Consider the following 25,061-nt stretch of genomic DNA (forward strand, 5'->3'; position numbering starts at 1 on the left):
TGTAATCAAACTATGGTTAGTTTTCACGGCAACGTGTGTCTATCGTAGGGGTGCAGACACCAGAAGAACTCTGTAGAGAGAACTATATTTAAGCAGTCAAGATATTCCATGTAGACCTTTTACATATTTCAAGGAAACCCTCAAAACACAAACAATACCTGTCACACAAGAATTTAAATAGGAGCAAAAGCATTTATTTTCATTTTCATCTTTTTGTTTCAAATTTAGGTTACCCACACACCATTAGTTACAAGGTTTGGCTTGAACTGAGTTAAATGTGGTTTCTTGTTGCTTCTCCTGTGAAGAAATGGGTTAGAATCAGTCTTCAGCAAACTGTGATTGTGGCGGTGACTTTATGGATCACATCAAGAAGCTAACTGACTTGCTTAATGCATACAATCATATGTCACATTGTAGACTGATCCTCATGTCAGTCATTGGATTGTCTTGTTCAGACTTGCTTATTTACAGACTTCTGTCATATAGTTTGAGTATTGCTGAGTCCAGCCTCAAGCTCTCAGTCCCTGCACTGGGGACTACTGATAAGCAACACTTTTTCAAACATATCAGTTTTAGAAATTTTATTTTGCAGAATTTCTGTATTCTTTTGCGATTACATAATGTATACATTAAATAATGTACATGTTCATTTTAATGCTATACTGTACAAGATGACCCCTTTTGTTGTATATCAAAGACATTTTTTTTGCACAAAGACATGCATAGAACAATGCCTCGGCACCAGCAATAAATTACAAAAGTTTAACCTCATCTTTGACTAAAAATCTGCAGTGTACATAACAATTTCTTAACGGTTTAACAGAGCAGCATCATTTAAGTCAAGATTATCACAGTTTCATGAATAGGAACCCTTATGGCACAATATACATGTCAGTCGTTGCCAGATTTGTTACATCTAGCTTTTTCTCTAAGTACCAAAAATTAACTTTTAACTGATATGTGTTATTATTCTATCAAACAATTCTGAGGCAATGCTCAGCAAGCACTGTGATCAGATTTTACATGATCAGTGTTTCATTTTGTCTGTTAAAGACACATGGGGCAATGATCGTCTATGAATGCACATTCAAATCCTCATCACTATTTATAGTTACATTACATGGTATCTGTGGTATCTTCTCACATTATGAAGCTGTTAAAAACCATGACAACCAGACTTCAGGATTTCATCAAATCTTCTTGATTGTTGTCTGGTGACAGTTCAGAATTATCTTGATTGAAGCCCCAATACCATGGCAAACAGACCTCATGATTCCATGGAATCTTCCTAATCACTGTCTGGAGACAGTTCAGAATCATCTTGATTAAAGCCCCAATACCATGGCAACCAGACTTCATGATTCCATGGAATCTTCCTGATCACTGTCTGGTGACAGTTCAGAATCATCTTGATTGAAGTCCCACAGGTCTGTCAATGCATTTACTGAAACAAAATACATAGACAGATAAAAAGAAAACCTAAATGAATTAAATCATGAATACTCTCTTTGTCAAATATACATAAGTCACAGATTTATTGATTTGTTCATACATAAAATATTCTGAGTAGTTTTTCCAGTTTAAATTATCTAGTCATCTGGTGCAGACTTGGCGTTTAATATTTAAGTCTGAGGATGAAATTGTGCATGAAGTGAAGGTGTTCTGTCACCCTAAGAAATTATTTCAAGTATGATTCATAAACTGTCTCTGCCATGTGGCTGGAATATTGCTGAGTGTAGTGTAACTGCATTGTCACTGTTTTAGATTATATGACATGGATCCTTAACTTACACTCAGTCTCCTGATTGCCAGGCAACTGCCTGAAGAGAGATGTGAGCCCACATATAAGAGTGACGTAGTCATGCTGCAGCTCATAGTCACGGTCTGTCAGGTATTGTTCCTGCCGTTGCTGCAGGAGTTGGAGCAGTTGAAGTCCATCACACAAGCTCTGAAGAGTGTGTGCTGGGTGCTGCCCCTTGTTGTGCTGGTAGAGACGTAACATACACACCACCAGACACCGACCAGCCTGCAAATACACCATTAAGAGAGTAAGGGTGTGAATATCTTGAAACTGCATCTGTGAGTATATGATCTGATCAAAACAGCATATATCTACCATGACCATCCTGCAATGCAGTGAGTGATTTAAGTGTTAAGCCACTTTGACCAATATTCCAGCAATGTCAAGGCAGTGGACACCAGGAATAGGCTTCACATATTCTACCCATGTAGGGATTGAATGTGGGTCTTTGGTATGACAAGCAAACACTTTCACCATTAGGCTACCAAACTGCCCCCATCCTGTAAACAGAAGGGTCTGATTGCAAGTTACTAATTGAGCTACCTCAACTAATTACATATAAACAGGTCCTGTTTTCACTTAATGATCTTAATACATATAATACTAAAACTGCTTTACCTTACAATAGTTGGACACCTAAGATTGTTTTGGGCTCTAGATCAGCACTGTTGCCGTGAGTATTTCATGTACAAACAATTAATCATTGTTATATGTGTCATGACCTCTGTTCTGCAAAACGTATCAAATAAGTATGCCTGCTGTGGCATCATCACTGTGTAGAGAAGACTGTCCAGTGTAAAGAACATGTCAGCCTCACCTCTGTAGTGCAGGGGCAGTGGTTGCCCAGGATGGTACTGGCATCAGTAGGATCTGAGGCTATGTTAGTCAAGCACGTCACTGTCTGGAAGTAGAGCCACACATATTTGTCTATCACGCTGTAATGTTGGATTGGAAATGCATTATGCAGTGTAATAATTATACCTAATTGTATTACTTAACTATCTATCAGGCAATGTAATCACAAAGTTAATAAATCCGGGTGATGATTGCATATAATGTAAATACTAGTATCCTGCTTATCGCGATTACTAACTTGAATATTGCACTATTTTAGCATGTACAAGAATGTGTGAAAGGTCCATATGCCATATCATGAGAGATCGCTGTATTTCACTGATCACTGACCTCGCGCCATAGCTGTGACTGTTTCTCTCATGCTAACGCGCTGTGTGGTGATAAATATATTGTCTGTTTTACTTATGAACCATTATTTTATCAATTGTCTGTCAGCACAATTTGAATTCACTTCTTATTGTCATCTGTCAGCCTCTGATGATGTGAGCGAAGTTTGGTGAACCTGTCATGTAAATTTTAAGAGATATGCTCCAGACAAAATCATCAAACACATTTGGAACTAAGTTGTATTTCTATGGAAACAGCAAAAAAAACCCCCTAAAATTCTGAAAAACTTCAAAATATCAAAAGGCACATCAATGGGTGATGATTAACCTGTGTGTGAAGTCTGCTGAACCTAGCATGTAAATTTTAAGAGATATATGCTCCGGACAAAGTTTTGGGACTAATGGACGGAATGAACGCTATATGCCCAATTACTTTGTAGCAGGAGTATTATTAACAAGAACAAGAAATTAATGGGGCAGTACAGAAACAATGCAATGACTGAGCATGCGAAGGGATTACATGTAGAAGTCAGTGACAATCAATGACAGGAATCTCTATCGAAATGTTGCATCATCCAAATACAAAAGTTGGTCAATAATAAAGCATGTCCTTAGCCATAATTATTTCTTTTTCGACCATTATGATCTCTGATATTCAAAGGGCAACAACATGGGAGCTGACCTGTTGATAGATGACCTCCTGCGTGTCCCAGGCTGTGTCGTCACTCAGCTTTAGGCTCACTAGGTATAGATGCAGGAGTGGACAAGCTTCTGAACATGAAAGGGGAAGGCCATCATTCATGCTCAAAATAATCGAATTATGAAAAATGATTCAAATTATGAATCACCCTCTTCCCTTTGTTGACAACCTAACCTGTTTTTGAGTGCATATAAAACAATGTTTCATTTTCACAAAAAGTGGGTCATGATGACCTGTGCTCTGACATATCCTGTAAACTGTTACCTTTATTGGAACTACACCCCGTCGCTTGACACCAAAAGAAAGATGAATCTTAATGACACTTACCTAAGCAATCTTCCCCCAAGTGAACCACACAGTTCAAACTATGTTTTCTTATAACGTCAAAGGGATCACCTCAATAAACGTTAACAGCATGTCATCAGTTGTTATTTGAAAAATATTTGACTAAAGGGGTGCCCCAAAAGTTGGGTTGACAGATGTATTTTCAATGACATTAGTAAAGTCCTCAAAATGAACAATCAGTTACAATGTTCAAGAACTAACAGTTCCTACATGAACAGGGAAGTCTGCCAAGAAAACAGTTATCAGCAAATATGTCAAAACTCTTTAGGTATAATTATATCTTCCACCTCCTTGATGTTTGTTCTAATGAAAGGTTTCAATAATGGTCTTATCTGTAATGGGCTGATAAAAGAAGCATCCATTGATTGCAAGAACCTTTAAACCAAGGCAGGAATGCCACATTACCCCTAAACGTTTACATGTCCAAATAGAGTGAGTGAGTTAAAATATATAATCACATTGACAGTATTTCAGCCACAATGTGACTAACTCAAATAGAGGTAAGACTAAACATACACCCAGTTCATATGTACAACATTTGCTCATGTGAGAAAAACCTGAAATTGCATTAACCATCATATCATAAGCCAACACCCTTAACACACAGTCCCTAACAAGGCACTGTCATCTCGTGTCTTCAGTGTTTCCACTGCCACTGGCTGCCTACAAATTTACCAATCAGGTCATATCCTATTATCATACTGTAAGCATACTAACTTGCTAACAAACTGTAAATATTGATGCAAACATTTTGACATGTGGTTAAACAAAAGAAAAACTTCTCTGGATCATTATGTTCTAAGCTATAATCTAAGGTATTAAAAACTGAATTGAAAATTCCGAATGACTGATTACGTCGACCAATCACAAGGTGCCAAACTGACTGTCATTACAAAGCTATTTTTAGTCTGGGAATTTCCGAAACATAACAATTTTTGCAACCTTGAAAGAAAGCACAGCCAAGAGTCATTTCGCTTACCCAAGATTTTTATATTTTCATGAGCACAGTGTCTGACTACCTCTCAGTTTACCAGTCCCCAATGAATTTTACTGTCAGTTTTCAGGTATATACAGGAGAATGAAGATACCGTATTTGTACATGGATAGAGTGATAGTAGAACTGATTTCTGTACACTAAGTACAATCATCTATATATATTTCAAGCGTTGAAATATTTTCACTGTAGAATCCCTTCTCTGGGTCATCTTGACATATTAAACACTTACCTGACTTGGTGCAGAGAACTTGTACAACTTTCTGTGTGCGTGTGAGATGCCCTAGGATTGTGACTGCTCTTGTGATGATTCCCCAGTGGGTCATGCCGACCTTACACTCCAAACAACACAACATGGCACCTCTTGACAAGGCAGTATGTAACCTTAAACAATGAAACAATATAAAAATGCAATGAGCATCACAATCTCTCAAACTTTTATGCCTGAAGACTTGACGACTCTTCTAAAGTTTTTCAAGTGAAGCCAAGAAGTTCAGCTACCAACCTAAATGAAGGATGTTTTGGTCCTTGAACCTATCACCTGTCAGCTATCTCAAACAATGGTGGCTGGGTAGTCTTGTTAAAGCACATCATGCTGAAGACCTGGTTCGATTCCCTACATGGGTACAGTGCGTGAAGCAGATTTCTGGCGTCACCAGAATTATTTCTGGAATGTTGCTAAAAGCGACTGAAAACAATACTCATTTTCTCACTGATTCCATCACCACCTTGAATCAGAAATGTCCATCTTAGCCAAAGCAATTCCTCACTGAACACTGAAAATAGGGGTCCCAAACACTTGAATATTATTATTAATACTATGTAGTAACATTGCTGTAATTCAGTAATTGTAGTGTGTATCATGATCATCACATTGTTACAGTAATTACTTTGCAAATGATACCATAACCCAGCAAGTAACAAACTCAGGGATAACTTCCTGTTACTTAATTGAAATTTTACAAAAAGTATTTGGACTTTTCTGCACCTCTGTTGATGTGCTGTCAAATTTTGTTGCTATATTTTGTCAATTTTTATGTGTATAGGACGCAGGAATTTACATCCCGTAAATCTCTGACCTAGATGAGAACCACTGAACTGTCTTGTTCTTATGCCATGTAATAACCTCAAACTTGAGATACAGATGTAAGTTTGTGTTTACCTAAAGTGATTGTCATCCTTCCAGATGCTGGCAAGCACGATGATGATGTCAAGTGCTTCCTCTACCATACACACACTGTAAGACTGAAACACAACACATGGGAAGGTCATGGAGGATTTCAAATTGCTGAAAAACACAGGAGACGAACAACATTGACAGGAACAAAGCTTTCACTCTCAGGTTCAGGTTCTTGATACCTTACAGGTAATAGTGATATAGCTGGAATATTGCTATGGAGTTAAGCAACAAGCATAACTATTTCAATACAGTGTATTACAAAACAAAAAGGTCTTTTATGTTTAACACATTTAAGTTATACCCTTCACTTCATGCTTCAAATTTTAAAGTCTCTGAATGGCATTTAGAAGTGATACACATAAAGTCAAGAATTTATGGATGTCAATTTGTAATTTTGAGGAACACAAATCTTGAATCATAACTTAAATTGGAAACTTAAAATACATGTAGTGGAATGTATACACAATTATGTGTATGTTTGCTTAGAATGAAGCTCGAGATAAGGGCTGTATCGGTGTATGTACAGATAAAGAAAATGCATGATATGGAAGGAAATAATGTGGAAAAAGTAGCAGATACGCATCACAGCAATGATGTACGGGCTTAAAATCATTTACAGGCGTATTGCTCGAACTGTTGTAACAGAATGGTCTATACATAATTATTAAAAGTACAAAACAAACATGAATTGCAAATACTGGAAACAAACAAGGTATTACTAATATGACAGGTATGGTGAGCTTGACCAATATGCCAATAGCTTGATTGCTAATAAACCCCACGAGACTTCCTGAGAGCTCCTTCTGAAACTGACCTCTCCCTGTGGGTGTGCAAGCTTCACAATCTTATTCAGGAGGTTGAGTTCTTGTAACTGTCTGAATGTCACTCGAGAATCCAAGGACATTGTGTCATTATCGGAAGATGATGTAACTGGCACGTCTGTGTCCATTGCACTTTCCTGCAATGGATGAACTAGGAGAATAAACATGTTCCAACAGGAACTAAAGCAGATTACATGTTACCCAAAGCTTGGTCTCAATGAACCACCATGTACTTCTAGGCCAAAAACATTGGAGTCCCCAAGTCTCAGGTCGTACAACTATCACAAGTAAAAGTACTCTTGTATTGAGTCATACTACAGGCAAAAGAACTCATGTTTTGAGCCATACTACAGGTAACAGAAATCATGCATGAAGTTACACTACAGGTAAAAGTAATCATGCATGGAGTCATAATACAGGTAAAAGTAATGTATATAGAGTCTGTATTTTCAGGTGATGTGAACACTTTTTTCAGCAGTTTTTCATAAACCTTGTCTGAAGATATGTAAGTCAAAGATATTTTTGACAAGACCTGTCTGTTGTTGACAATTCAAAGATCATAACATTGTGAAAGACGGATGGAATGGTTGACCAATGACAGAAGATGATGTGGTGTGCTGAAACAAGGACCTACTCCTGATGCAGAACTGTCCGCCGAAGCACGGTATCCATCCAAACTAGCATCCGATCGGTTATGGTTCCAGTCTGTCTTGTCCATCAGCGACCTCCTCACAGCTTTGCTGAACATCACCAGTTTGTGTAATGTCCGTAAGGAAGTCAAACATAAACACTCTAAATTATTGGCAGAATTCTGGTAGTCCTTCAGTAACAAACCAATAGAGCTTGTCACAGATTCCAGAGAGCTTTCACTTGCACTGCCACGACCCAAACTGGAATTCAGAGTTCCTGATGAAGATCCTTGAACTGGGGAGTTACTTAATATATCAAGGTAATGAGACAAGTAGTCATTTATAAGGGGCAGAATCAACACAGCTCCAGACAGTTCCTCTGTGTGAGTAAGGTGTGAGTCAGTGTTGAGGACAGTATCTCTGCACTGTGACTGAGACTTGAGCAAATCCTGGAGCCCCTCCACAGCCATGAGATAGTGGTCTCTGGGTACAACACTGCATGTGTCAGGACAATCTGCACTCTGTAGACTAGCTTGTAGGTCAGACAACCTGTGGGAACAGCAAATTACTTCTCACTGTTACTATCTGTAACCTTGACAACTGAGTGGGTAGTGTTTTATACCCCTTTGAACAGAAAAATGTCATGTCACTGCATACCAGTTTTGTGAGCATTGTAGATGTCATGTTGGTGAGCAACAAGTTCATTCCTGAGAGAACAAGTTCATTCTCATTAAACCATAATTACATTTAAGTCTGATTAGGTCAAGATATTTGAAAAAGATGTTTCTATTTTGAAATTTAAAATAACATCATTACGTGTGTTTCTTTTTTTGGCATGACTGATTCGTCGTGGTGACAGTTAACAACCAGAAGCCAACCTACTGTTTCAGAAGACAGAATTTAAAATGCTACATTTTTAACTGAAATAAAAAAATATGATTGGTTTGTTAAGTCTGATTTCAAAGGTGATGTTTGAAACTTTTTAAATCTGAAAAGCCTGAATTACATTTACTAATTTAGGGTATATTGACCAAGACAATCTGAAAACCAAAAACCTAACATGTCTAGTGTTACTTTTAGTAACTTTTACAAAGTCTCAGATTAACACCTTTTCTTGAAACACATCTACTACAGACCCTCCAACAGTGGTGTCATGTTTATAATACTGAAAAGATCCTTCTGAGAATGAGCATACTCAGACTCTATATAGTCTTGTAGTCTTCCATGAGTGCAGTGCACTTCCACTTTTGTTTTGTGGAGGTGCTAGTAGGTCTTAAACTACTACCAGCAGATTTTAAGCTTGCTAAAAAGAATGATGATACCTTTATGGAAATGAACTTTTTTCTGTCCATGAAAAAGTATCATTCTCCTCCACTTCTAAAATTGTTAAGAAGCTTCATGACTTCCTTTATCAAACAGAAATTATACAACTTAATCAAAGACACATATTAACGGATCATATACTGAACAGCAAAAGAAACGCAACCTTTTGTCAAGCGTTTAAACAGAAGACATAAACATGAATGCTTACTTTTAAAAGATTTCGTTTATTTAAACTTGCATTCCTTTTGCTGTTCTCTATAGTTGTAGGATTTTCAAGTAGCAAGTTTCAGATTCTGACAAATGCTCACCGTTTGCTTTTGACTGGTGACAGGATATTTGATGTTGAATCTCTGTCAAACTGTATGTTGTGAAAGTTGAGTTGGGTGGCAGGTGTATGCAGCAGCCCGATAACCCCATGGTCGCCAGGATCCTGGGTGCCGGACGGATGATGCTCCAGCATGTGATATACCAAACAAGGACCAGTTACCTCCCCTGTGGCAATTGACAGAAAACACTAAATGGGGCAGACTGTGCACAGTGGTAACATTGAGATTAATAAAAAAATAATACCATTTCTCATTTCATGATACAGAGACACACAGGGCTACAGATAATTTTTCAACATGAGGAGTATGTATGCCTTATTTTTTCAATATAACAGCATGGGGAAAAGTTAGAGTACTGAATGGAATTTAATGGCGTGTAAGTAATCTCATGTTTCATTTCAAATATGCACCACAACATTGCTACTCTTGTGTAAACAGGTCAATAAACAATAGAGCAATACTTTTTCAGACAAATATGTCCGTAATTGATTCTAAGACTACACCATTGCTGTTGTGCATATGTGCAACTTTTTCTGCTTATTTTCCTACCGTATCGTGCATATTTTTTATCTGTACATACGCCGATAGGGTCCTTATCTGGAGCCCTGCTGTAGATAATGAATGTTCACATTGTGACACATTCACAAATTCCCATGTGTTCCCTTAGTTATCATGTTTATTGGTAAGAAACATTATCACAAGGTGAAATTAGACAATATGCTGGGATCGCGAAAGGCAGGGGTCATGGGCCATTTTGCACTTTAGAATATAAAATGGCCCATTAAAATTTGGAAATTTACAACTGATACTTGGATAACTTGCACAGCGGCCATTCTAAATACAGAAAATTGCTAATAATCCTGAAAATGGCCCATTGTCAAAAATCTCTATGCCAATACCTGAATATGTCTTCAAAGTGTTCTCTTCAGACACTGTAATACTTTTTCATAAATAACCTATTCAAATCAGCACTGAAATTCAAGGGACTTAAACCCGAGTATTACCTCTGGTCATACATGTATTGAGGACATGCCTTCTAGTCCTTGGTTTCCCTGGCCTTACATTGATTGGCTGAGTCTTTCCTGTAATAATAAGAAATAACTCAGCATCAAAGCTCTCTTTCAAACATATTTTCTTTCATCATTCCTGTCAGTTGAAACTGATGATGTATAGTTTGAAGGTTGACAAAACATGACAACTTTTCTAATGTTAATGAATAACGTCTGATCCTCAGACAAATCCGGCAGATTCACCAATGGTCCTGTGGAAGTCTACATCCTACTGACCCCAGTGTCCACTTCAAATGTACATTTCACAATGACTTTGACTGAAGTTGTCATGAGACAGGTCACATTTTGCATTTATATAAATTTTACATTTGTTAACAATTTCAATGCCAAATTATACAAAATGTTAAATACAAAATGTGGGCTTGATTTTTTTTCGATTTTCAGTGAGTCAGACAGACATGTGAAACTTTGAAACATCATTTGAGAACACTGCTTTTCTATTAACTGGTTGGTTTGCCCATGTACTGACCCGCTCCATGAAGTAGAGGTTAGAATGTCCATCTAGAGAGTTGATGGCAGTGGTTTCAATCCTTGTCCACGTCATACCAAAATATGTTATAATATGGTACTTGTTGTTCCTTGTCTAGCTCTTGGCATTAATAGGTACAACAAAGATTTGTCAGAGTCACTATAATGTGTCTAAGTGGGGTATTCATGCACAACTGCAGCAAGGTATCTCAGTGGGCTAGCTGTAAAAAAACAGCTTAAGTCTGGACTAGTACCAACAGCCATACATACAAACTCATGCATACTGTCACATGAGCAGAATAATTAAGTGTAACATTAAACCCCATTGCACCTCACCTCATCCATATACTAATCACTTGAACTTACAACTCATGTCTGAAGCCAGACAAACAAGCCATAGCGAAAGCTGACTTTGAATCAGATGCGATATCAAGCGAGTGAGTGAGCAAGTTTAGTTTTATGTTGCTTTTAGTGAGTGAGTGAGTGAGTTTAGTTTTATGTTGTTTTCAGCAATAGTCCAATATTCTATATCCCGCTTACCTTTACTCAGCACATGTTGAGGACCAGGTTCCTGCTGGGCAGCACTTGTTGATGGTTTAGGTTCACTAGACTCCCTCTCATCAGACATAAAGCTCTGTCTTGAAGGGAAGGAAGTTTTAGAGTTTGGTGAAATGTCCGGCCTCACTTTCCGACTGACAGGACTCCGAGATTTGGGGCTTGAATGTTTCATTGGGGAGCCTGAGTGAAAAGCCTGGAGTCTTTGCTCCATAAGTCTACATTTCTCCTCAAGTTCTTTAAATTCCTGATCCCGGAACTGCAGCTGAGTTTGTAATCTATCCATATCAGTTCTGAAGGTTTCTTTCAATGAAGCTTTCTGTGTTGTCATTTGGTCCATGAGATGAACATGATCTTCTCGGATCTTAACCAACTCTGCCTCTCTCCTTTTAAGTGATTCTCTTAGGATTTTAATCTCACCATCTTTGGTATACAAGGCGTCTTTAACGTCAGATTTCTGAAACATTTCGACATAAAAAACTGTGAATGATCATGCCTTTTATATCTGAACACATATGTAATTGTAATCTTGACCACCATCAACAAATACATATTGTTTTCAACAGTGTTTCAAGATTGTGTGTATAGTGTGTGACCTATGTGGTGGTGAACATGAAAATCGACTTGTTTTCTTTTTTCTTCAAATAACTGATCCACCTGATACTCACAGAATTACTTAATATGTGAAATTTATACCAACAGTATTCAGTACCATGCACTTTTGGTGGAAAATGTTATCTACATGGAGTGCAACTTGACAACATAATTAACGTAGCAATATGAAGCCTAGTTATTGCAAAAGTTGATCCCAAGATTATATAAATGTGTACTCTGTGGGAAAGAGTTCCTTCTGTTCCCCAATATTCTTTCTTCTGCAGATTAACAGATGTAATACTAAGTAGTTCAACTCTATATACTACACTTTATTTGGGGGCTTTTACTTATTTTTGTGAGTCCCCTAGTAATTGTTGATAATTCTAGGATATATCAAGGAATAAATCTTATCTGAGATGGGAGGAACTCTTACCACTCTGTGTATTATCAAAGAATTTCTGAAGGACTGTGCAAACACTGCATAACTGGACTTTCTTCATATCAGCCCCAAATCCATTACACAATTATCATGACTATGCAATGACAGAGATGATATGCTGAAAATACTAAACACAAATAACCTCAATCTTAGATATGAGTATATGCCTACCTCAGTGGGCTGCTGTAGCAACCTTGAGTCTCCTCTCCCAGAGTCCATACTGCTGTTGCTTGACACATTTCCGCCACTGCTGCGATTGCTTGATGTTGAGGATGGATATGCTGTTGATGCAGTTGAAGATGATCCTCTTGATAAAGACAGTGATGAAGAAGACTTCCTTGAGGTCTGAGATACAGATGGGCGGGAAACAGGTTGTTGAAAATCTGTACTGATTGGGCATGTAGTTTTCTTTCTGCCAAGCAGATAAGGCTGAGTTCCTCCATTTGATTTTGGATGTTCTTCCTTTGTTTCAGATGTGTATGCTTGGGAGGCCATCACATCGATGCTTTGTATATCTGCTTGGCTGAATACCATTTCATCATCCCACATTTCATCATACTTTGCCTCAGTTTCATCATCTGTTCTTCGTCTCTTCTCAGGTGGCTTTTCAGAATCTCTTGACATGTTGACACTTTGACAGTTCAGACTCGAATATAGATGTTTGTAATTTGAAAACAGGGGATTGATAGCCATAAACAATCTCTGGATTCAACCATATACAGCATTAATGAAAGTCATCTTGTTGCATCTGAAATACAAACAGATATTTGTAATTTTGCCAGTAGAGGCACAGATCATAAGGGCCAAAGGGAAAAAATTGAAAAAGTCGAAAGAGCCAATGGAAAGTTGAAAGGGCCAAACTTTCAGAAAATATTAAGATACAAAAATGTAAAAACAATTATTACATGCTATCGCAGTTCTAATCCTAAACATCCTAAACATATCAGTGTCTCAGTGTTGTTTATGTGAAAAGTCTCAGAGCAGATACAAGTTTACTTTTTACCATACAACTGTGTAATGACTACAGATACCTAGTCAATAATGTCATAATTATCGTAGGACATCTAACAATAAACTTCATGAGTAGAAATACTTTGGCAGTCATCAGCTGATCATCTATCAGTTATATCAGAGGGCTACGAGTCATTATGTGATCTACATGCGTCTAAGAGTAAGTTACTGCAAAAACATCGCTGTTTGATTACTAATTTTAACAAACTTGGACCTATGTGTTCATTAATTGCTTCAATGTCATTCCTTTATGTAATGTATATGATGACTCCTTTCATGGACTGTTGTGCTAATTGTGTAAACTGGGTGCAAATACCGAGCAATATTATACACAGTTTTGTAAACGGTGTGACACTTTTTCACACTCAAATAACCTGTCACCTTTTCTTCTTCAGTTTCTTTCTCTGCTGCTTTAAAACATATATCAAGATTATGCCTTACTTGAGATTCGAGATGTATCATCAATGTACCAATATCAAAATTAGAACTTGTATGTCAGTGACATCACTGAATATCCCCTGAATGCAAATAATGGCATACTATCGCCACAAAACTAGAAAATCCTACATTAGATAGGGGAGTTTAGATATTATGAGAAAGCAACACTTCATCAAGAAATTTGATCACGTCGTTCCTACTTGTGGGATATCGTGTAATATTGAATACAAATACTGTCACATGCGTACACTGAATAATGTTACTGAAATAGAGCATTTCTAGATCAGCATTCCTCACAGTGCACAGATCTCTAGTTGTCTGCTTCAATTTGCCGCCATTTTGATTATAGGGCCTGATGGGAGTCTTGTAGAACTATGCAAATATTATCTATATGACATCACAAAATGCCACTGCACATGAAAAGATAAAATTAATTAATGGCTATATTTTTATTTAAGTTTTATGATTTATGAATGCCATGAACGTTAGTTCTCGAGACTTTCCCACAACAAACATGGCGACTCTCATGAGGGCACTTGCCCGGCAAGGTCGAACGCTTAGTTTGGTTCGTCCTCGTCACCCCAAACTGCAACAATCAGCATGTTTGATTTCAACCTCAAAGAAAAATAAAGACATTTCAACTACAGTCGAACCAATGGAAAAATCCGAAGAACTAAAAAGACTAGAAAAACATTTTGCTGACACCAATCCAGCCTCAGAAAAGGTGAGTGAATTTATGCTATACATGTAAACACCAACAGTGCGAACGTCAAACACAGTCAAGTAACTTCAGTCTAGTCCCTTTGACTCTTTGATTTTTGAAAATGCTGTTCCAGGGTGTCGTTTTGCTCTTCATGGCCTTGAGTCAAAATGACTCGTTACAACTTCAAATACCGAGTCAAATTTGATCAAAGTGAGTCAGTATAGTTTGTTTTTGGGAGAAAACAGTTTGAAGTGTAACCTGTCTGTATCATGAACTTTAATATCTAGCTGACTCAGAGATAATTTCAGACTAATTAGTAACTTGAACACATGAAGAGTCTAATCCTTCCTCTTGCACAATTAGATAATCGATTATAATCGAAAATTGATTGCTTAATTGATTGATTGCACCTTAAGAATTCAGCACCACAATTTCTCGTGAGGACGGTCACAGCCGTAGGTCACATGTCAGTGAGACAGACAGCCAGTTTGTGAGAACCCGTCTGATGTGAACTCTCAACCTACGGATTGTTAACTCGACAGCTAACCGACTGAGCTACGTCCACATTCTTGCACAATGTGCAAATTTAGCTATTCATTCCTGTCACGTCATGGAAATGAACGGAAAGAGTCGAAGTGGTTGCGGACAATTATGAAGGTTACGTGTAGACTTGGTGCCTCGTGCTTTCAATCTACTGACGGTTGCCGAATGGTCCCGACATCATTTGGCATGATCATCCTATTCCGGAATCTACAAGATACCATGCTGTTTCGATATGGTTCAAACTGAATACGGTTATTGACGTCAGGCGTCAGATGTTGATTTCATGGCGCATGCATGAATGGCGCGGTTGTATAAAAAGCATTGTGTGCTTTTGTGACAGAAAAGTGTTGTAGGGAACACACTAAGGATAATGTGGATCGTGCTGAGGAATGAGGGAGACATGGGCATGTTATTGAAAATATGTAGATCTAGAGGTAAAAGTTGCTGGAGGTCGATTTCCATCAGCCCAAAATATGGAGCTTAAACCATTTCATCGTTTATTTAACTTTTGACGTTTTTGGTCTCCCGTTTTTCTTTGTGAACAGAGTATTAAAAATGGAAAAGGAAAACAGTTAGTACTCGTGCATTTACCTACTACATTGGATTAGGACCCTTACCCTAACCCTAAACCCTAACCCTAAACCTAACCCTTGGAATAATTCTAATAAATGGAATACGCTCACCGAACCGGCACGAAAATGGCTGACGTATCGAGTGTAATGAATTCTTTCTATTCGAGAAATAAATATTTCCTTGTAATGGTGCAAATTACTGAATGACAAAGACATATATGTATATTAGTTTACAGTTATAATTCATTTGATCCAAATAGTTACGTTTGAAACCAAAATATAGAATATACTTAGATTAATTTTACATTGACCCAAACTGCGAATAATAAAACATGGCACAATGTGATCAATGTAAGTCATTCTTACTAAATTTAAAAATAGAAAATATATAAATACACAAAATATAATACCTCAGCACCTCTTAATACCATGAAATATGAGTAAAAAAAACGAAAAAAATATTTAAAACAGGTGCTTGCAAAAAATTGCGCATCCGCCGGGAACTACTACTGGAAACTCTCAACATCGTTGGGTTTCTGTAATGCCATGGCTGGTAGAGATGAAACATCAGTAAGTGGAGCATATACGCACTCGCTGAGCTTGACGACCTTGTTGCTATGCCAGCGTCATAGGGCATTGTTTCAAGAACGTGCTTTTGAACAAAATCACCTGCAGTTACGTAAAATAGTATTATGACATGTCTTTAAAAGTTTGTGGTGCTGTATTCTAAAAGTGGGCCCCTTTCCCAATGTGACTGTTGATTGCTTAATTTCATAAGCGATTGGTCCAATTCAGAGGCACATTTAAAATGATCTCTGCTCTGCACACATAATTTCATTTCAATTTTCTGACCACTATTTAACTAATGACATCTCAGTTATCAGCTTATGTATCGTTCCACAATGCACAAATCCATAGGCAGCCGTGTTAGAGAAGTTAACATATGTTGATTAGATCGTTATGTTGCCATTCAATAAATGACAGAAAATTCAGCAGAAAATATGTGATCATAGGTAAGATGATTCCTCAAAAACGAGCAAAATTTTACGTGGGTCTTAGGGAAATGAATTTCATGAAAATTGTTTATGCTACACAAAAATTGAATTACATTAAGTGCCCAACATTGCTGGCACGAGTCTGTAGGTTTGTATAAAGTAGGTGGTTATCTTCATTATCAGTACCCCTAACTCTTGGGTGACAGGTAGACTAGTTGTAAAAGCGCTTACTTTTCACAGTGAATGCGTATTCACCACATAGTGCATTTTCATATTTATTTATTCATTTGTTTGTTTGTTGTTTAAAACTACACTCAGTTATGTTCCTTTACCAATTACATATCTGTGATATGGAACTGTAATAGGTATCCTGACCCTCTCTCCACTCCCCCACCACCTGTTCACTAGTGATCAATTGGATCAATGTCTTTAAGAGTCTAGGGGACTGCAAGTTTAATTTTCTTCAAATCTTCAAGTGTATTTGTCTGCAGTCTACATCTCCGGTCAAGTGGAGATCTATCCTTTGAAAATGACAGCTAATTGATGAACGTAAGCGGTTTCACTAAAAAAATACCCTTTGGCTAGTTGTTGGTACTGTGTTTTCCTTTCAGGTAGCAAAACAGGAGTTTAAGTAGCGAATTTGCTACATCAAAGCGTTGATTTTGAACCTGCACATGCACTTCCCATTATAGGGAAGCACAAACTGTACATTACAAATGTATTTTTTTCTCTTTTTTAGAACTGGATCAGCCATGGTTATGAGCCAACAGACCCTGAGTTGGACTGGTTTGTCCACAGAATAACCATGTTTATGACAATAACATTATGCATTTGTTGGGGAGGCTTCATCCTTGCATACCAACCTGACTATAGGTATGTAGTAGATGCTGCCATGGTAACTTCACCTCACTTTTGATAAGTATCTTTAAGTTTTTGTTTTTAACACATTGCTGTGCTTGGCAATGTTGTGTATGATTTCAGGCCTTAACGCTTTATGCTGTAAGATTTTATGAACATTTATGAAAATTGTGTCAAGCATTAATGATAGTGTCCATAACCTGGTACATTTTAGTGAAAGGTGAAGGTTGTCATGAAGGGGATATGTATTTATGTAGGTTTGTCTGTACCTGCTGTCAGCCATCTAACCCACTCAGCCACTGCAGCTTCCACAAAAGTGCTTGTTGGACATATGCTAGTCTAGATCATGTTCTTTGTGTACCTCTATGACAAGTGACTGAAGGCCACAATGCCATAAAGCAAGGCAACTGATCATGCTGATTCCGGCATACAAAATCATTAAACCACTGACAGCTTCTGCAGAAATGGGGTCCCTAGTATGGTGATCTACGTTCTGTCGGTGGTAATCTATATTTTTACAGTTAGATTCAATTATTAGTTTTATCTGTGATACTCTAGTTGTTTTACTGTCCTTCACTGACAGATTTTTTGTAATTTATCTGTGATTGTCAATATATTTATAACTTGATTCAGTCACGTAGGGCTGCAGTATTGCCGATGTGACTGAAAATCTTAATTCACTCACTCTACAGAAATGTAGGGTGGCTTCAAGCAGTAGGGTTGCCAATATGGATGAAAGGTACACTCTCATTACACTTAATCATAATCTTTGTTACTAGTATTTGGAATGAACAAAACTGTCATTATTTATATTATATTAAATAAACTAAATAAATTAACATAACACATGAGAACTGGATAGCAATTGGCCAGTGATCCTCACAAGCATGTCAAGAATTACTTCTGGTTTGGTAAATCACCAGGGATGTTCATGTTTTTTTCAAGACCATAAGTCTGTTCACGGTTTCACTGGAAAACTTGCTCTTTGATGGCTAACATCTCCAGCTGTTATCTTTATATAAATACTAGAAAATTTGATAGCTACATATACACTGAAATGTGGTGAGGTCATTTATACCCTTAGGTAAATGTATCTTTTCGTATGCGTAATGGACTCTGAACAAAATTGAAGAACTTGCAGTAATTTAACTGATTCAATGCATTGAGTTTGACTGAAAGAAAATAGTGTCAAAAACAGTGAAAAACAAGGGTGCTGAAACACATCCAACACCATGTCTGAGTCACACGCCCAAACACAACACAATAATGCACGTGGAAGACAGACTTCCCAAGGTTTTATTCTTTAATGTATCAGATCATTTTTTGCATTTATTCTAAAAAGTAATATGTTCCACCAGTTGTATTTGGATAAACCCATTGGGAATTTTATACCTACGATATGTAACAACTTGTTAATGATGTGTTTACATGATGTACAGAGTTACAGAAAGTATAACATGACTGGACAAATATTTTTATTTGAAATAACTGAAAAAGGAACCCAGGTAGTGATGGCTAGCTGACTTGTAGGTCCAAGTAGATGGCATTCAAGGCAATTCTGAATTTACTTCCAGGAAAATGGCATCTGTCTAGGAATGTATAGATCTGGACAACCTGAATCAATTTTTAGCCATTTTGGAAAAGATATAAATAGGTTTTATGTAACTTGGGTTCAGTTGTCACATGGGTACATTAAAATAGTTTTACATTCACTTTCGTTGTGTTGTCAAACAATCTGAAAATTATCAAAATTGATGTAATTCAACATGTTGTGTTGTAAAACTAAACTCACCGTCTGTAGTGTAACAAGTGTCTGCTGAGTAGTTCCATTCCTGACCATGTCATACAAAAGGACATTAAAGATGGTACTTTTGTTACCCAGCTAGGTGGTGAAGATTAATGGTTTGGAATAACTGACACTGTCTCAGGGGACAGACTCTTAAGACCAACCTAGTACAAGAAGCCACATGCAGCATGCACCCTGCTCTGCAGGTGCAACAATCTTGAACATGATATTGCACCTTATTTCTCCCATACTATTAAATTTAGCCCAATTTAAATATTGCTGTGTGATCTCAGGTTCTAAATGACTTTTGCATTGAATTTGTAATTCTTTGTTTCCAGGTACCTAAGCTGGTCTACAAGAGAAGCTTTCCTTGAGTTAGAACGCCGGGAAAAGGAAGGTCTTCCTTTGATAGACCCAGAACTCGTTGACAAAGAAAGTGTGATTGCATCCCTACCTTCAGATGAAGAGCTTGGTGACACGGAAATCATCATATAAATATACTGTCGTAACACTCTGATGGAGGTGTAGTGTATGCTTTGTGTCAACCTCCATTCATCATCAGGTCTTGTATGCTGACATCTCAGATATTATTGTTGAAATCTATTGTGGTCAAAAGAAACAAATAACACCAGTTAAAGTGATAAAGTGTTCTTATATTGATTTTGTTTATGACTGACACTAATGCTTTTTCAGTTGTTTACTGGTTTGACATGATTGTAGTTTGAAAGAATATTTTGTTGATACCTGATGTGTCAGTGTTTTTCCAGACACAGTTGAAGCAAGACATCTGTTTCATGGGTCACATACAGATTGCTTTGTACATAGTTTGTGTGCATAGACAGATGAAGAGTAAATATGCTTGAAGTCTTTGGAACCGACTCTTTGGATGAAGGCCCTTCTTATGATCGATACTTGGGAGATGTTAACGAAACACTTGTGTGGGATGCCAAAGTGCTATGTTGAAGATTGAATAAATTATTACAAAGTCCATCTTTTGGTGGTTTTCTTTCTTCCAGAACATTTTAGCCACTAGTCCAAGTCCCCACTTGATCTTGGTGAGAACTGGTCTTCAGAACCAGTGCTTTGTGAAGCACAATGATGTGGCGTCTGCCTATCATGCTGAAGGCAGAAATCCTAAATTTGATCCCCAGTGGAGGCACCTTGGCCTGTGTTTGAAGGGGGCACATTTGTATAGTATCCTTGGACAAGATACTTCGATCCACCTTGTCTCAGTTCACCCAGCTGTAAAGTGGGTACTCATTAGGATGTGCTTCGAATGTGATAAGTGCATGTTGTGCCTAGCAGGTAGCGTGGCTATGTGATCACCAGGAAGTTGAAAAAGTTTTGGAAAGTGTGATAGTCCTATGACCTAGAGGACAATGTACGTAGTGAGCAGGCAATGTGCCTGGATATGAGCGCCACAGATGTGTACTATTACTATTTGTTGTATGATTTGACAAATGGGACACATTTGACCATATCGATGCTCAATGCTCATGCTGTTGGTCACAGGATTGTCTGGTTCAGACTGGATCATTTTCAAGATGCTGTCTATAGCTGGCATATTGCTGAGTGTAGCTTAAACTATACTCATTCAAATGTACAGAACATGACGCTATGCACGAAGTTTGGGTTAGTGAACTCAAAAAATATTGGTTTGGCATAGATTTCATGAATGATTTGACCACGAGTAGAATAGGCCTTCAGCAACCCATGCTTGCCATAAAAGGCAACTATGCTTGTCGTAAGAGGGATCGGGTGGTCAGGCTATTAAGGCTTGCGCAGATCGATGCTCATGTTGTTGGTCACTAGATTGTCTGGTCCAGACTCGATTATTTACAGACCCCAACCATTTAGCTGGAATATTGCTGAGTGCGGCGTAAAACTAAACTCACTCACATTGCAAATCGCTGGTTGGTGGTCTGGACCAGATGCTACTGTTCACAGGTCTCAGTCAGACACTCTGGAACACTGCTGAGTGTGCTGTTAATCAGAAAAAACACTATTTCTGAAGTAACCAGGATGATTCTGTTACCGAATGTCCTCGCACTTCAAGGATGATGGTTATTATATTCTCACAGAAAACCAAAACAAACTTTCACTCAAAACCTGCTGTGTCGCGGAAGGATATAAAGCTTCTGAAATTGTTGGAGAGCGCGTCTGTAGAACGGAATAAGGGTGGTTGTACCCCGTCAGTCTAAGTAATCTTAGTCTCAGTGTATTTCGTTACACTCCACCACTGAGTCTAACAAAACCTAGAAGAAGGTCGCGTCAGGTAACCTTTCAGCGACCAATGACCGTCCTATCAAACGCAAGACGGTGAAATAGATTTCACCAATCAGACAACGGCTGTTCCAGTTCTGTGGGTAAGCTGTGTTCTGATCGGTCAATCTCAAAGGTTACCTGACGCGACCTCCCGTAAGGTTCTGTTAGACTCAGTGGTGGAGTGTAACGAAAAGTACTGAGGGTAAGTTTACTTAGACTGTTACCCCGTACAAGTACACTTGTTAACCTGTATAAAGCTCATTACAAAAACAAGAAGTGTTCAGCTGCAGTTAAACTAGGGCAATCAGTACAAGCAGCAACGCGAAGACTCGTATGCTTACACGTGAGTGAGTGAGTTTAGGTTTACGCCGCACCCAGCAATATTCCAGCCAAGTGGCGGCGGTCTGTAAATAATCGAGTCTGGACCAGACAATCCAGTGATCAACAACATGAGCATCGATCTGCGAAACTGGGAACCGATGACATGTGTCAACCAAGTCAGCGAGCCTGACCACACGATCCCGTTAGTCGCCTCTTACGACAAGCATAGTCGCCTTTTATGGCAAGCATGGGTTGCTGAAGGGCTATTCTACCACGGGACCTTCACGGGTGCTTACACGTTGATGGAAATGCATTAATATTTAACCTTACGTTAAACACCCAGACACCTCCCCTCTCATAGGGCATCTACGATCCCTTCTCGTTCAGTGTTGGGTTCCTAGCGCTAAATGTGTGAGTTCCAATGCCACATTCGCTTTCTTAATTTTTCAAAGACTGTCAGCACCAGGCTGTCAGCTTCTAGGTTCCACCAATGGTGAGCCAATTCACTTAATGCTTCCTCGGGGCGGTGTTGTAGCCTAATGGTTAAAGTGAATACCCAGATTCCAGAACGCCGTTACACGCATTACCCGTGAAGACCCGGCTTAGAACTAGTCTTCAGGTGTAGAATCTTTGTCGAAACGGCGCCTATACAGAATAAAGAAGTTGTATATCCATAAAAATTGTCCCCATTCTTCATACACCCAACTTCTAGAATGCCAGTCAAAGTAATCCATGTATATGTAAAAGGAGACTAACGGGATCGGATGGTCAGGCTCGCTGGCCAGGTTGAGACGTTATCGTTTCCCAGTTGCGTAGATCGAGGCTCATGCTGCTGTTTACTGTGTTAACTGATCCAGAAGTGATGATTTACAAACCGCCGTCATATAGCTGGAATACTGCTGAATGCGGCGTAAAATAATTGCTACCAATCATTTCATGTCATTCACTCTGAATAATTCTCTCACGATATATGACACAGGAGACATTATCTAACCCCGGTATCGTTGTGCTGCTGAGATACTTTTCAGTGTACTTTCGCTGTATTGAACGAAGTTTTCATTTCTCAGATGCTATTGTTGGAGGTTTGTAAATAATGTAGACATTCCAGAGACCCTAAAAAATCCCGAACTGTGTCGGTACAAGATGTCGTCTCTGGTGAAAATCTTTTGGTTTTGGTCGGACACACATACTGACGCACGCACGCACGCACACATGCACAAAGACACACAGACACACACACACACACACACAGACACACACACACACACACACACACACCAAAGCATAGTAGCAATAAAGAAAATATATAACCTCAGGAGTATCCCAGCAACCGTGTCCAAATCAAATCTTTCTCATGATGATCCTTGGATCCTGATGATTTACATTAACCCTGTGATACATTACCCGTGATGTAACGAAACAATGCTTAAAGTCATTTTATATATTAACACAACCTATTTACATTAACCCTGTAATACACTCCCTTGGAATGTAACTAAACAATGCTCACAATTACGACTTTGAACACAACCCTTTCAACCAGTCAACAAGAAAACATGCATATACCGCACAACACTCCATAATATCAAATACAAACACAGACATATCGATACTTTGTATTTTACTACACATCGTACAAATCATTGAGTGTAATGCATGGGCTGTTGACACCTTTATCCGTACTTGTCTCACAAAACAGCTACCGATACATACCCCATCCCAATCTCGGGATAGTATTGTCCACGAACAATTCACATGGTGTCTATGAGGCAGCACCTGGATTCATGAACGCAGCGAAGCATGTAAGGAGTGGATTCTCACTCTCCTCACCGAAAAAGAAGTCAGTCCAACTTCCGATGTAGTCATCCTTGCTAAGCTTCCCGTCCTTATCTTTGTCCATGCACTCAAAGGTTTTCTGCACGAGTTCAGAACTCTCCAGACCGAAACACTTCATGGCGACCACCATCTCTGGCTTGATGATGAACCCGTCGGAGTCGGCGTCGAAGATGTCGAAGAAGACGTCGATCATGTTCTCCAGACTCTTCTTCGCGAGGGACAAGTCTTTGTTTCGGAGCTGAATGAAGGCTTCCGTGAACTCGTCTTCAGTAATCTTCTCTCCAGCACCCAGTTTAGCGTTCACCGCTACTACCAAAGGTAGTTCTGCTTCCAAGGCCTTCATGTCACATGTGTCGTCATGGAGGATCTTGTCCCAGCCGTCAACTAGCCAATTTCTTATCTCAGTGGCCTTCTCCGGACCGAGGTTATACTCTGCAACAAATCTGTCTGCTATAAGCTGGAAGTCTTCTCTACACATACAACCGTCCTTCTTGGCGTCGGTCATCTTGAACCAAGCTCGGATTTTCGTATCAAGGAGTGCGTTAGCAGCCATGTTGGTTTGATGGATCTCCAAAGGTGTGCAGTCACCTTGTCGCTATGAGCTTGGTGAGTGTAATGGCCTGTTTTGCACTCTGTGACAAGGACTTCTCGTCTCTTCTGAGGATGGGAGCTGACTGAGTTTGAATATTTCCCGAGGTCTTATTAACGAGACTAGTTATGAGCAATAATAGGATATACTTAATCAGCTCTGGTTATGATGAAGGTGGCTGCACGCTTAACGAAATGTATCTCTCCGATGTCGTTTAATATGATTAGTGGTCACGAATATCTGAGTCTCACTGTACAGTAACACGTGAGTACAAGAACTATAGCTTGCATTTGCTTGAAGCCCGAAACTGAAATTATGTTTGGAGAAAATATACAACTTCAGATTATTCTCACAGATACCAATTCCATGTTTGCAGAAGGGATCGTTTCCACACGACATGAAGAGGGCACATTTTATTTGGAGTGAGTCATTTCTCTTTAACGCTGCTTTGTCGCAGTGTGCCAAACTGGGGTCGTAGAAATTCCAGAAGCGGCCCAGATCTTAGGACTTTCACCAGTTTGTGGTAAAATACACCTACTGAAAAACGTCTACATATTATAACAGTTGCAAAATGTGTATATGTTTACCTAAAGTATTCAGATATTTCTCACCAAAGTCAATGTTATGTTTCGTACATTTTGTCAAAGTATTCACGTTGTAGCAGACTTGTTATCGGCAACTTGCGTAACTGACAGCAGTCCATGCTACCGCTATGGCC

General features: G+C 38.6%; 3 protein-coding genes across 4 annotated transcripts; 1 reads left to right on the plus strand and 2 right to left on the minus strand.

Moving 5' to 3' along the window:
- Positions 1-566: 566 nt before the first annotated feature.
- On the minus strand, positions 567-14,225 carry LOC137295650 (ATR-interacting protein-like). Its single transcript, XM_067827113.1, has 13 exons — positions 14,124-14,225; positions 12,598-13,174; positions 11,379-11,850; positions 10,305-10,382; positions 9,283-9,466; positions 7,657-8,200; positions 7,016-7,159; positions 6,184-6,266; positions 5,254-5,405; positions 3,665-3,753; positions 2,619-2,702; positions 1,792-2,026; positions 567-1,444 (listed from the first exon to the last, which is right to left on the minus strand). The coding sequence occupies exons 2-13, from the start codon at positions 13,117-13,119 to the stop codon at positions 1,356-1,358; spliced, it is 2,676 nt and encodes an 891-aa protein (XP_067683214.1). The 5' UTR covers positions 13,120-13,174; positions 14,124-14,225; the 3' UTR covers positions 567-1,355.
- A 143-nt stretch (positions 14,226-14,368) lies between these two features.
- On the plus strand, positions 14,369-20,320 carry LOC137295651 (NADH dehydrogenase [ubiquinone] 1 beta subcomplex subunit 11, mitochondrial-like). 2 transcript variants are annotated; one of them, XM_067827115.1, is made up of 4 exons: positions 14,376-14,599; positions 17,428-17,561; positions 19,671-19,854; positions 20,100-20,320. In XM_067827115.1, exons 1-3 carry the CDS (start codon positions 14,390-14,392, stop codon positions 19,825-19,827), a joined length of 501 nt encoding a protein of 166 aa, XP_067683216.1. In that variant the 5' UTR covers positions 14,376-14,389; the 3' UTR covers positions 19,828-19,854; positions 20,100-20,320. The 2 variants fall into 2 exon arrangements, with proteins under 2 accessions (XP_067683215.1, XP_067683216.1); XM_067827114.1 differs by having other exon boundaries at positions 14,369-14,599; positions 19,671-20,320.
- Positions 20,321-23,518: 3,198 nt separating this feature from the next.
- On the minus strand, positions 23,519-24,438 carry LOC137295824 (sarcoplasmic calcium-binding protein-like). Its single transcript, XM_067827376.1, has one exon. It carries the CDS (start codon positions 24,305-24,307, stop codon positions 23,681-23,683), a length of 627 nt encoding a protein of 208 aa, XP_067683477.1. The 5' UTR covers positions 24,308-24,438; the 3' UTR covers positions 23,519-23,680.
- Positions 24,439-25,061: the final 623 nt, after the last annotated feature.

The sequence above is a fragment of the Haliotis asinina genome, chromosome 9 (assembly GCF_037392515.1).
Source record: "Haliotis asinina isolate JCU_RB_2024 chromosome 9, JCU_Hal_asi_v2, whole genome shotgun sequence".
Taxonomy (NCBI): Eukaryota; Metazoa; Mollusca; class Gastropoda; order Lepetellida; family Haliotidae; genus Haliotis; species Haliotis asinina.